The sequence below is a fragment of the Loxodonta africana genome, chromosome 19, assembly GCF_030014295.1.
Source record: "Loxodonta africana isolate mLoxAfr1 chromosome 19, mLoxAfr1.hap2, whole genome shotgun sequence".
Taxonomy (NCBI): domain Eukaryota; kingdom Metazoa; phylum Chordata; class Mammalia; order Proboscidea; family Elephantidae; genus Loxodonta; species Loxodonta africana.
Genome location: NC_087360.1, coordinates 23,963,376 through 23,975,325, shown reverse-complemented (window position 1 = coordinate 23,975,325; position 11,950 = coordinate 23,963,376). Strand labels below are relative to the sequence as shown.

At 48.7% G+C, this 11,950-nt stretch overlaps 1 protein-coding gene across 2 annotated transcripts in view; it reads left to right on the top strand.

Annotated features, from left to right (window-relative positions):
• The first annotated feature begins 4,754 nt into the window (after positions 1-4,754).
• Positions 4,755-11,950, top strand: part of SLC5A1 (solute carrier family 5 member 1) — a 76,719-nt gene continuing 69,523 nt past the window's right edge. For both annotated transcript variants that reach the window (XM_003419185.3, XM_010598716.3), the window contains exons 1-2: positions 4,755-4,886; positions 11,092-11,163. In XM_003419185.3, the coding sequence (XP_003419233.1) occupies positions 4,755-4,886; positions 11,092-11,163 (204 nt within the window). The remainder of the gene's footprint in view (positions 4,887-11,091; positions 11,164-11,950) is intronic.

Here is an 11,950-nt window from a genome sequence, read left to right as displayed (position 1 = left end):
CTGTTTTAGAATGGTGGTAAGCAATAGAAAATGTCACCCCTGGGCCAGCAGATGTAGCAGGGAATGAAACTTAGGATGAGGTGAGGTTGACATGCTTCTGACATACAACTGACCAGGAATTGAGAACAGAATCTTACCTAAGACACCAGCTATTCAAATTCTGCCAATTTGACAGGTGCAAAAACAGTCTTAGGGAGGGCATTGACTTGCCTAAGGACACTTGGCAGAGGAAGAAGCACCTGAACTCAGGCCTTCTGACTGCTGGCCATGTGTTCTTCCTGTTGCCCCAAGCTGAGGACCAGGGTTGAGGCTGTGAAGAGTTCTGGAGAAGGTAGACTGGGTGTCTTGCAGCATCTCCATGAAGTCTTCCTGAAGCTCACCTGGGGCTTGGGATCTAGAGGAAAAAGTTATAGTCTACCTTCCAGCAACCTGGGTCTGGTCCCAGCTGAAGAATGAGGCTGAAGCCACTCAGCAAGCCCCTGTCAGATCACATCAGATCCCCATGTCAAGGTGATTCTCAGAGAGTGCCCGAGGTCACCAGCACATCAAGGGCCAAGCCAGGGCTCAGGTCCTTGGGTGGAACCCATCATGGATCAACGTTCTGCTGATTTTGGTTTTAGAGGGAGCCTTCGTCCTCCCCTCTTCACTCCCTTCATGCCCAGATACCAGCTCCTGGGAGGCTGCCTGAGGCCAGCTCACTGGCTCCTATTCCTGGTCCTTCTCACTTGTCCTCAGCTCCTCTTTGCCTGGCAGCTGTTTGGCTTTTACCTCTGGGCTTGGACTCATCCCCTCCAGTGGTACCTCCTCTACCCTTCTCCAAACAGCTCAATCCCTCTTCCTCCCGTGAGACCTTCCCCATTCAGACTCATTCCCCATCACTGAACAACAGCCCTCTTCTCTGAGCTTCAATACCTGAGCCAACAACAAAGAAAAGGAAAAGAAGAGATAATTATAACAGCCATCTCAGCCCCTCACCTTTGCAGGTGACTTTCTGTCAGTGACCCCCTTCGCATATATCATCTCAGGTGTCCCTGGTAAGTATGTGAGCCAGTCATTGTTGTCTGTGGTGTTTTGCAGATGTTCAAAGGGAGAGTCATGAATGTTAAGTGAGCTTTCCATGGTCTGCTACTGGTTGGTGGCTGAACTGAGGTTCAAACTAATCATATGGGCCCCCTCCTCAGTTCCCACTTTCCCAAAGCTCACACCCTCCCAACATAGACTGTTGATTACACTGCATGGCCAGAGCTCCAAAACTGGCTGTTTCACCATGGGGTCTCTTGCCAGGAAGTAGTTTAGCCAATGAGAGGTGGACACAGCACATTTTGGGCCTTTCCTAGCTTCAGGCCTGCTGGGTGGGAGCTCCCAGGCTGGCAGAAGCAGATGGGACTCTTGTGGGACCCCCATAGATAAATGGTATTGAAGGAGGCAAAAAAGAGGACAATGGCTAAATCCCAGTTTTTCACCAGGAGTCAGTGCCCTCCAAATTCCTGATTCCCCTCTCTTGCCCTTGTCCCCACCATCTATAGACATTAGCTTAGCAGCTTCAAAGTCACTGAATATTTTATCTTCTACCAACATTTTTGGCTATGACTCTGTGGGCACCTGGCCTTTAAACTCAGAGCCTTAGTTTGACCACTGATTGTGAACTCAGGTGGCCTGAGGTGGGGCCTGCTCTCTGTTACAGACCTATCTTTCCTCATCAGCTTCATCTTCCCCCATTGTTGAAGTTGCTAGTTGTCGTCAAGTTGGCTCCAAGTCACAGTGACCCCATGTACAACAGAACGAAATGTTGCTTAGTACTGTGCCATTCCCATGATTGTTGGCACGTTTGAGTCCATTGGACAATATTCTGTTGTGATCCACAGGGCTTTCATTGGCTAATTTTTGGAAGTGGATTGCCAGGCCTTTCTTTTTAATCTGCCTTAGTCTGGAAGCTCCACTGAAACCTGTCCACTATGAGTGACCTTGCTGGTATTTAAAATACTGATGGCATAGCTTCCATCATCATAGTAACATGCAAGTCACCACAGTGGGACAAACTGATAGACAGGTGGTAGTCTTCTGTCATAGCTGGGGGCTTTCTTCCCTCTCTGGGGTTCTGGTAACAAAGTCCCTTTTAGTGATGTGGTTGGCATCAGTTTGGGCAGGAGAAAGTATCTCTCAGGGTGAGGCCGACAAGATCCTGATCGAGCAGTGACCCAGAAGCTCTGGTCAGCTGTGTAGGGGCAGGCCATGCCTCACACCGTGTTCTGGAAGCATCCACTCAGGAAAACTAGGGTTTAAAGTGTCCTTTTAGAAGAAACCAATGAGGAAGAACAATCACAAAAGGGCCTCAGGCAGCCTGGGGATGATCATGGTTGGGGCTTACTTGCTGATGACATGCTTTTTATCTATTTTTACTTCTATCTCCACCTGGCCACTCTCTGTTCATTGCACCCCTAGCCCCACGCTTGCCTATTCCTGGAATGTCCCTCACTCCTCCTCTTTCAGACCCTGCTCAAGCCTTCCATTCTGGCCTCCCTCCAACCTTAGCTCATTCCCAGGTCAAATTATACGCTAGATGCTCGGAGCATTAGTACTTCTCCTTCAAAGCACTTATCACAATTGTAATTTTCTAGATATTTGTCTCATGTTTGCTGGTGGCCTGTCTTTCCCACTGCGTAGGAGCCATGTGGGGCTTTCTCACTGCTGTATCCTCAGGGTGGGCACACATGACCTGGTACAGAGAAGCAGCTATTTTGTTGCAGGAATAAATGAATGAATGCATTTTCTGGCTTCTCCTTGGCCACTGCCCCTTTCCCTCCCTGCCCGTCCATGTTCTATTGTCCTAGAAAGATCAAAGGAAGGCATGGTCCCTCCTTTGAAGTCCTGTACACTTCCAGTCCCCCATCCCCTTTTTGAATTTGTTCATTCCCAAAGACTCCACTTTCGGTGCCTTGTACTTTTGGAACTTGGCCCAGCCTGGCCTAGACCTGGGCTTTTCCTGAGGGTGGGATCACTTCTGGATCAGACTGGAAGTTCCCTGAGGGCAGGGACTCTGCCTGGCGCAAAGCCAGGAGGAAATGCTTCATGGAATGCAGGAATGACTGGGGCTGCGGCTGAGGACTGAGTTCTCCAGAGGCACCGAAGTGGGGAGCCCTGCTTCCGGAGTCCCCTGAGGAGGAATTCCTGCTCCCTGTGGGCATTATTTCCTTGGTGGTACAAACAGTTAATGTACTTGGCTGCTAACTGAAAGGCTGGAGGTTTGAGTCCACCAAGATGCATCTTGGAAGAAAGGCCTGGTGGTATTCTTCTGAAAAATCAGCCTTTGAAAATCGTATGGAGCACAGTTCTACTCTGAACACATGGGGTTTCCTTGAGTTGAAGTTGACTGGATGGCAACTGTTTTTTAGTTTTTGGTGGGCATAATTTTGCTGGGCCCTGGGCATGCCCTTACACAGTTTATACTCCTGGGGCTGGGTCAGGGAGGGGAGGGGGAATGGGGAAGTCAGACACCACAGACACTCTCTGATGGCAGCCTCAGTGGGAAGAACAAGTGCTGATGAGAGAGGGCGAGAAATAGATCAGGCCCTGGGAGCAGGTGGGCTCTGACCTCAAGGCACCGAGGTGCAAACGGACAGGCCTCTCATCTTTGGGCAGTGGGTGGCTTGCTAGTGGTGGGCAGGGAGGGCCTGAGGCTAAACAGAGCCCTGGCAAGTTTTGTGTGAATCCTTCCCCTCCCCGAGCCTCATTATGTGAACACATGTCCCCTCTCTGCGAGCAGCCACTGTTGGCTCTAGGGCAACCCCTGTGAGCATCCCCCAGCCCTCCCTCTGAAGTAGGCCTGTCCTGGTCTGGGTTGCAGGGCCAGCTCTCTCACAGGCTCCCTGTGTGAACTTGAGTAAATCGCACCTCCTCTCTTGGCCATTGCTGGACTGAGCTCCAGCTTGCAGCCTTGACACCTGTTTCCAGGTGGGCTAGCTGAGTCCCCAGCAAAAGTCAGGTTTTGAAGAACTTCTCTGGTATTATCCCTGCTACCTGCCTCCGAAGAGCCCCAAATGGAGTTATTAGGAAGCAGGTGAGGCCCAGGACAAGGAAATGGTTCCCTGGGAATCCCCTCTTCCAGCCTCCCCTCTTCCTTCTTACAGTGGTGGTAATAGCGCTCCCAGGAGCTTCAGGCTGTGGAGGGGGAGTCAGGAAGATGAGTGGGTGGCCATCCCTGTGACCAAGAGATTGGAATTGTGCAGAACTTTTCCTAGCAATATCCAGCACCCCCCTCTCCTCTCCACAGTGTTCTCCAGCTAAATAGAGAACTTGGCTGGCTCCTGGGGACAGCCATCCCACGGTCTTGCACCCATTTCACGCTCGGAGAAGCTGGGGTGTGGGACTGGTCCAAGAGCAGGTGGGTGACCTGCAGCCTCTAAGCCTTCCCCCCAGGCCACCTGGTCTCTGATGGGAGCGACTCCGGCTCTTTCAGGGTGCGGCCACCCGGCCCTCCAGGAGGCAGGCCGGCAGGTGGCTGCGGGAGAACAGCGGGCCTCTGTGCCAGGCGGGCACCACCCCCCCGGCCGGCCCCTCCCCGCTCGGGACAGCCCTTACCTGCCTAGCTCTTTGCGCCCAATCGCCCTGCTCCCCTACCGGCGCAGCGCAGCGCAGGGACCCCTGCACAGCCGCGCCGCTGCTCACACGTCGCAGGTCCCCTCCCCCGGGGCTGATCATTAACCTGGGGGCTGTATAAGGAGCCAGAGGCCGGGACGCGGGGACGCGTCGCCGCCATGGACAGCAGCACCTGGAGCCCCGCGGTCACCACCGCCGCCGCGCCCGAGTCCTACGAACGCATCCGCAATGCCGCCGACATCTCGGTCATCGTCATCTACTTCTTAGTGGTGATGGCCGTCGGGCTCTGGGTATGTACGGACCTGCGACCTCGGGCAGAGGAGCGAGGGGGAGGGGTGAGGGGCATAACGGAGATCGACTGTCTGGGGGTTGTGGGTTTAATTTCAGCGTCTGTCCAGTGGAGTGGAAACAGCGCTTGAGGGAAGTTAAGAGGGTGCAGTGCAAGGTGAAGGGGACCAAGTGAGGATGGGAAGCGAGGGAGGTGCTAAGGGGAGTCAGCCAGGAAGGCCAGAGAGGTGATGCCAGGGAGTGTACGCTGAGCAGTGTGCAGATGGGAGAGATTGGCTGAGGGTATGAGGAGCCAGGATGCGCACTTGCGGCTGCAGGGAGGGTCTGGGACTTCGGAGATGAGCCCACGGAGCTGACTGTCCTGTCTGATGGAACCTAGGGAGATGTAGAACCTAGAGATACAAGCACTCAGACTGGCAGCCAGCTGCAGGTGCCTGGGCAGCTGGTGGAGGCCTGCTTATTGCCCCATCCTGGGAAGGCTGACCTCCAGGTCTTGATGCCCTGGGGTCCCAGGTGCTGGAGCAGTTGGAGTCCTGACAGCAGTGCCCGGAGAAGGAAGGCACGAGGTGGCTGGGTGCTGGAAGAGGGAAGTACTGTGGCTCTCCTTTGGGTCTCTGGGGACACAACAAACCAGAGAAACTTGTTCTCAGCACCTGGAACTTGGAGATTTCACTATGACAGACTCTGGCACACCCAGCCACGGGAAAAGGAGGTGATTTAAAACTGTGCAAATATTCCAGCCACTTTCAAGGGCTGTCCTGGAGGGTGACAGGCTGAAGGACTGAGGGAGGCTTCAGGGCCAGCCCGTGGCTGTGTTGAGATCTTTGATTCAGAAAAAGGAGAGTGGGCATTAACCTTTCCATGACCATGGAGTTTTTTCAGGAGTAAAAGGAAGTGTTGATTTTTTTAGGTTTTTTTTTTGGGGGTGGGGGGGTGTGTTCATTTTTTAAAAAAGGAATTGTAGAGACCAGCTGTGACTGAAAGCCTTCTGGAGTGTTATGTAGAGTCAGAGTGGTTGACTCTTCCTCTGTACTCTCTGGAAACGCTGGTGGTGTAGTGGTTAAGGGCTATAGTTGCTAACCAAAAGGTGGGTAGTTCAAATCCACCAGGCACTCCTTGGAAACTCTATGGGGTAGTTCTACTCTGTCCTATAGGTTGCTATGAGTTGGTAATCGACTCGATGGCAGTGAGTTCGGTTCGGTTCAGTTATGTACTCTCTGCTTCCTAGACAGAGTGGAAGTGTCCAGCTAGGAGTCAGAATACTCAGGTTACCATACTGGCTTTGACTTGGTTTGAGTCATGTGACTTGGGGTAACCTCACCTAGCCTCAGTTTACTCAAGTGTAAAACAGGTACGATCTTATCCATTTTAATGACTCCTCAAGGTTATAGTGGGGACCTGCAGAGAGATTCTGAAAGCTTTCATGGACTCCTTCCTAGATAGGATACCTTTGTCATTTGACCTCTAGGTATGCATTAGGCCCTGAATAATTTTTGTTCTTTCAAATGAAATGAGCAACGATGGTCAGCAGGATAGTACATCTTCACAAAAAGCCACAGGATGGGCTTACCAAGAGAAATTGAAGCCCGATGTAGTAGTGATTTGCTGAAAGTCTCAATGGATGGAATAGTCCTGGAACTCAGGTCTATTGACTCCTGGTTTTCCATGTGCTTTGCCACCTTGCCTGTCCCCCTCCCCAACCCCATCCCAATTTATAAGTGCTGCAGCCAAGAGTCAAATCCATCATTTGCTAGCTATGCTACTGCCTGTTTCTGAGACAATCACTGTTAATCTCTCTGTTCCCTTACCTGATCTCATCTCAGCCCTGCCAGGCCTGCTGATTATGGTGTTTACACTTTTCAAATATCTGTGAATTGGTATCACTTGCCCTGTTAAATGCTACATAATGAGCCTGTTAGTATTTGTCCATGTTTAATCTTCCCTCATTAGTCAGTGCCTCTGGACCCTGATCATTCAACATGTTGGATTTCTTCCAGTTGACTTCCTCTTTTTGCTATTGAAGCATCAAGAGTGGCTGGGTTAGGGATGGGAATCCTGGCCCCTGCATTGCCTCTGGGCTGTGCAGACCGAATGGTCCAGGCCCATTGTGCTTCCTCAACTTAGAAAAGACACCCATAGTCAATGTCCTGTCTGTCACCATCCCCATTTCTTTTAACACTGTTTTGTTTGGTTTTATCCTCTTCCAACCCTGCCTCATCCATTCGTATTTGGGCCTAGGCTTGTTACTTCTTGAACGCATATTTCTGTTTTTCTTTCTCTACCTCTCTGTTTGTCTTTTTGAGATTGTGTATCCTTTTAAATGGAATCTTTGACTTTACTCTTGCTGGAAGATTCATTAAGCTATCCTGCGACCCCTCATATAGGGATTATTACTTTATGGCCCATTGGCCAAGTCTGGTCTGTTTTTGCACAGCCCACAGCCAAGAATTGTTTTTACACTTTTAAAGGATTATGGAAGATCAAAGAAAACAAAAAGAATGTGTGGCAGAGACCATATGTATCCTGAAAAACCTACAGTATTTGCTCTCTGGTCCTTTACAGAAAAAAATGTACTGTAAATTTTTAGTAGTTTGAACCATAGCATCATTGAATGCCTGAGCTGGAATGGCCCGTGGGGGGAGCCCAGTGTTCCCAATTTACAGATGAAGATCAGAGAGGACGATTAGAAGTCACTCAGATGGATTAGTGGCAGGGATGGAACTAGAATCAAGTCTTATGATACTAAAGGAGTCCCTGAGTGGTGCAAATGGGTGAGCACTCAACTACTAGCTGAAAGACTGGCGGTTCAAACCCCCTGGAGGTGCCTCAGGAGATAGGTCTGGTGATTTGCTTCTGAAAAGTCATAGTTTTGAAAGCCCTGCAGAGCAGTTCTACTCTGCACACATGAGTAGGAATCGATTTGATGGCAACTAACAACAACATGAAGCCAGAGCTAATGCTCTTTCCACTTTTCCATGTTTTCTCCTCCCAAAGATACTACTCTTTCTGAGAATACCTTCTCCATGGTCCTTACCACCAAGCGCATTGACATGACAGTGTCCTGATGGTGCTGCATTCCTCCTTTCCTTACAAGTTTTCAAAAAGCAAGGGCCCAAAATTTATTGAGTTCAACCTTCTTTACCCTTTGCCTGAGTCCCTTCTTTTACCATCTTGACAAAAGTCAACAGCCTTCCACTTTAGTACTTCCAGCAGAATCTCTCCCCAGTGGCACTGCTTCCACCTCTGAGAAATTCTTCCCCAGACCAAGCTGAGACCAATGTCCTGCAGCGCCTCGCACCGCGTTGGCCATATGCCTGGTGCAAACCATGCTCAGCATGTCTGTCCACTTTATGTACTAGGAGATAATTTAGTCACACCCAAGTCTTTTCCCTCCAGACCTAGCTGCCCCAGTTTCTCAAGCTGTTCCTTATCTAAATACAGGTCTGAAATTCCTTCCTTTGTTCAATATTTTTATCCCATTGAGAAAGAAAGAAAAAACAAACAAACCATGGTGGATCAGTAATTGTGCTTCTTTTGCCCCTGTGGCTTGCAATTGTGAGTTCATTCTCTTCTAGTTGTTGGGTAAACAGGCAAATTTAATGCCATGGTTTACAAAGTGGAGTTCTGGAGCCTTGAAACTTTCCTTTTACTCATGCATCCCTTGCTCTTGGAGCCCCTGCCTTTCTATTTGTAGGGACAAACAGTGAGGAAAAGGAAGGCAGGGTACCTGGGCTGCAATGCATACCCCTGGAGTGGGGGGGGCGGAAACAGTTGTGGCTGATTTTATTTCAACTCATGGTGACCCTATGTGTGTTAGAGTAGAGCTGTGTAAAACTGTGCTCCATAGAGTTTTCAATGGCTAAGTTTTGGAACTAGATGACCAGGCCTTTCTTCTGAGAAACATCTGGGTGGACTTGAACCTCCAATCTCTCAGTTAACGGCAGTGAGTTAACTGTTTATATTTTATATTATAATATAAATATATATTATTCTATTAAATAAATAGTGTAATATAATAAATATATTATAAATAAATTATATTTATATTAAAGCATTAGATTAAACATTTTGGGGGATTAAATGATAACACAAGGTAAAAAAATTGTAAGGGCCATAAGAGAAATACAGACGAAGTTTCCAGGTGTTCAGAGGAGGGAGAGATTACTTTTGTTTAGAGAGGGGAGGGTGCCATCAGATAGGAGGAGGCTTCTGTGGAGAAGTGCCAGGTAGGGCTTCCTGGGAAAAGTGGCATTTGAGGGGCCTCGAGGATGAGTATGGGGCCCTGGTGGCACAGTGGTTAACAGCTCAGCTCTTGATCAAAATGTCGACAGTTCAAATCCACCAGTCTCTCCTTGGAAACTCTGTGGGGCAGTTCTACTCTGTCTTATACGGTTACTATGAGGCAGCATTGACTCTACACCAAGAGTTTGGGTGGGTTTGAGGATGGGTAGGTGGGGTCTGGCATTGCAGAGATGAGGGGACGTGCATTCCAGAGAGGAAAGAACCTGATATATACGCACTTCTCCTCACCTTTTTTCCATCCTCAGTGTATTCTAGCCCTCCCTCACATTTTTCCTTTAAGCTCTTAGTTTCTGAGACCAACTAGGGGCTCCAAACCCACTTTTTCTGTCCCTCCAACTCTGCCCAGAAGCTATCAGCCTTCAGAATACCTTCAAAATGACCTTTTCCTGGCTGATTGCCAGAGCCTGGGTCTTTGGAACTTCTTCCCGTTTCACTCCTAGCTACCTTCTCTACTCTTTAGGACTGTTGGTTCTCTTGCTATTCCCACTATGGAGGCCTCAAAAGTATATCTTATGGGAGGGGGGACCCTGCCAGGAGTTCAGAAAGGTTTGAGCCATGTTCTCCCTGTCACTGCCTAGCACACAGTGGGTGCTCAACAAATCTGTTGATTGGATGCATGAATGGCCAGCTCTCTAGGGACTAAGTACCATCAATACATCCTTGCAGTCTGAGCACCTAGTAATGTAGGCTGTCTGTAGTAGCTAAGTTTGGTGAATGAATGGCGAGTGACTGGGTGCCTGACACGCCACCCTCAGAGGATAATTCCTTTGGACCAGAGACAGCGTGAGCCTCAGTGTTCACCTGTGGGAGTTCAAACACCTCTGACAGGGCTAAGTCATTGTCAACCATTAACATCTTCGGGGAGATTATTGAGCTTTAGCTGAGGGAAGGCCATTAACATAGAGAAAGGAGGGAGGAGGGGGCCAGGGACAGAAACACCTTCCCTGTTTTGTGCTGGAGGCCTGTGTCTGGGCCTGAGCTGGGCCAAGAATGAACTAAAAGCTCAAGAGGCAACAGTCCAAGGGAACTGTGATAGGGGCTGGCCATCATTTACTGAAAATTCATGTCATTCTTCTCCTCATAAACCTTCAGTGGCTCCCCACTGCCTCTGGAATAAAACCTATGCTTCGTAGCCTGGCATTTGAGGCCCTGTGGTCTACCCCCAAATATCACCACTCTCTCCATTCAAACGCCTCTTCCAGTTTCACCTGAGGGCACCCCATTCTCTCCGTCCCATACATAGTAGGTGTGTTTGCACTTAAAGGTCATTGCTCAAGCTGTTCCCTTTTCTATGACTAATAAAATCCCATACTTTCTTCAAGATTTGCTGAAATGCTGCCCCTCTCTGAAAGCTTTCCTGACACCCCAGTCCAAAGGAATCCTCCTTCTTCCTCTCTATTTACCTCAGCTGTCATAATATATTGAAAAGTCATGATTCTAAGAAGCTCCTACCTAAATCCTCAGAGAGGAAAGTTTTGAAATGAGTTTGAATGTCCAGTGTTTTAAGTAATATTTAGTACTAACTTACATTCTTATAGTATGTTCCTTCCATCTTTCTTTTTTTATAACAGCTTTATTGAGATATAATCCATATACCAGATGCTTGTTTTTCAAAAGTATGATATTTCATTAGGCACTTTGAGTATGCTTGTAAGAAAGGCATAAAAAGTTACATTTTCACCTGTTTAATAGGCAAGGATACAGACCCGGAGAAGTGAGGTAACTTGCTAGATGAAGAGCTCGGATTAGGTCTAGGACTAGGACAAGCTGTTTAAACCTTCTGAGCCTCAGTTTCCTTATCTGCCAAATGTAGGTTCCTGCCTGAGTGTATGGGCAGGTATGTCCTTTAGGTTTGCAGGGACATTGTCCTAGTTTCCTACTAAATTTTTACCCTTTTACCCTCAGGCTATGTTTTCCACTAATCGTGGGACTGTTGGAGGCTTCTTCCTGGCAGGTCGAAGCATGGTGTGGTGGCCGGTAAGTTTTCCCTGAAATACTGTTTGTTTACAACGAAGTTTCCTTTTCTTCTTGGCTTTGAAAGGCAATGATTCTTCTTCCTCCTTAGATGCCTGCTAGTAGGTCTCTTGCTCGTCAGGTTTCCTGAGCACCCCAATCTCCTGTGGTAAGGGAATTGCCTTTAAATAAATAATGCTTGGAATCCTTCCAGGAGTAAACAGAAGAAAAAGGCTGCACATAGTGGTCAGTGTGAAGAAGCAAAAAGAGCACGCAGACCCAGGTGATCTTGGGCAGGTGTGAGCTTCCACTTCTGTATCTATAAAATGGGGATGATACAATTTACCTTCCACTTTGGTGAAGGGTAAGACAGTACACAGTACTGCGGAAGTCAGCACAACTTGTACAAGGCAAGCTCATAGATGCTCCATAGATAAATTCAAACTCCCTTAGGGACAGAATTGTTGGGCTGAGGACTGTGGGGACCATGATCTCGGGAAACATTTAGCTCAACTGGCATACCATAGCTTATAAAGCAAATGTTCTACATTTTACTTTGGCGAGTAGCATCTGGGGTCTTAACAGCCTGTGAGCGGCCATCTAAGATACTCCACTGGCCCCATCCCTTCAGGAGCAAGGAAGAATGAAGAAAACTAACGATACAAGGGAAAGTTAGCTCAAAGGACTAATGGCCCACAACTACCACGGCTTCTGCCAGATCGAGTCCAGTACAACTAGATGGTGCCCGGCTACCACCACTGACTGCTCTGACAGGGGTCACAATAGAGGGTCCATAACACAGCTGGAGAAA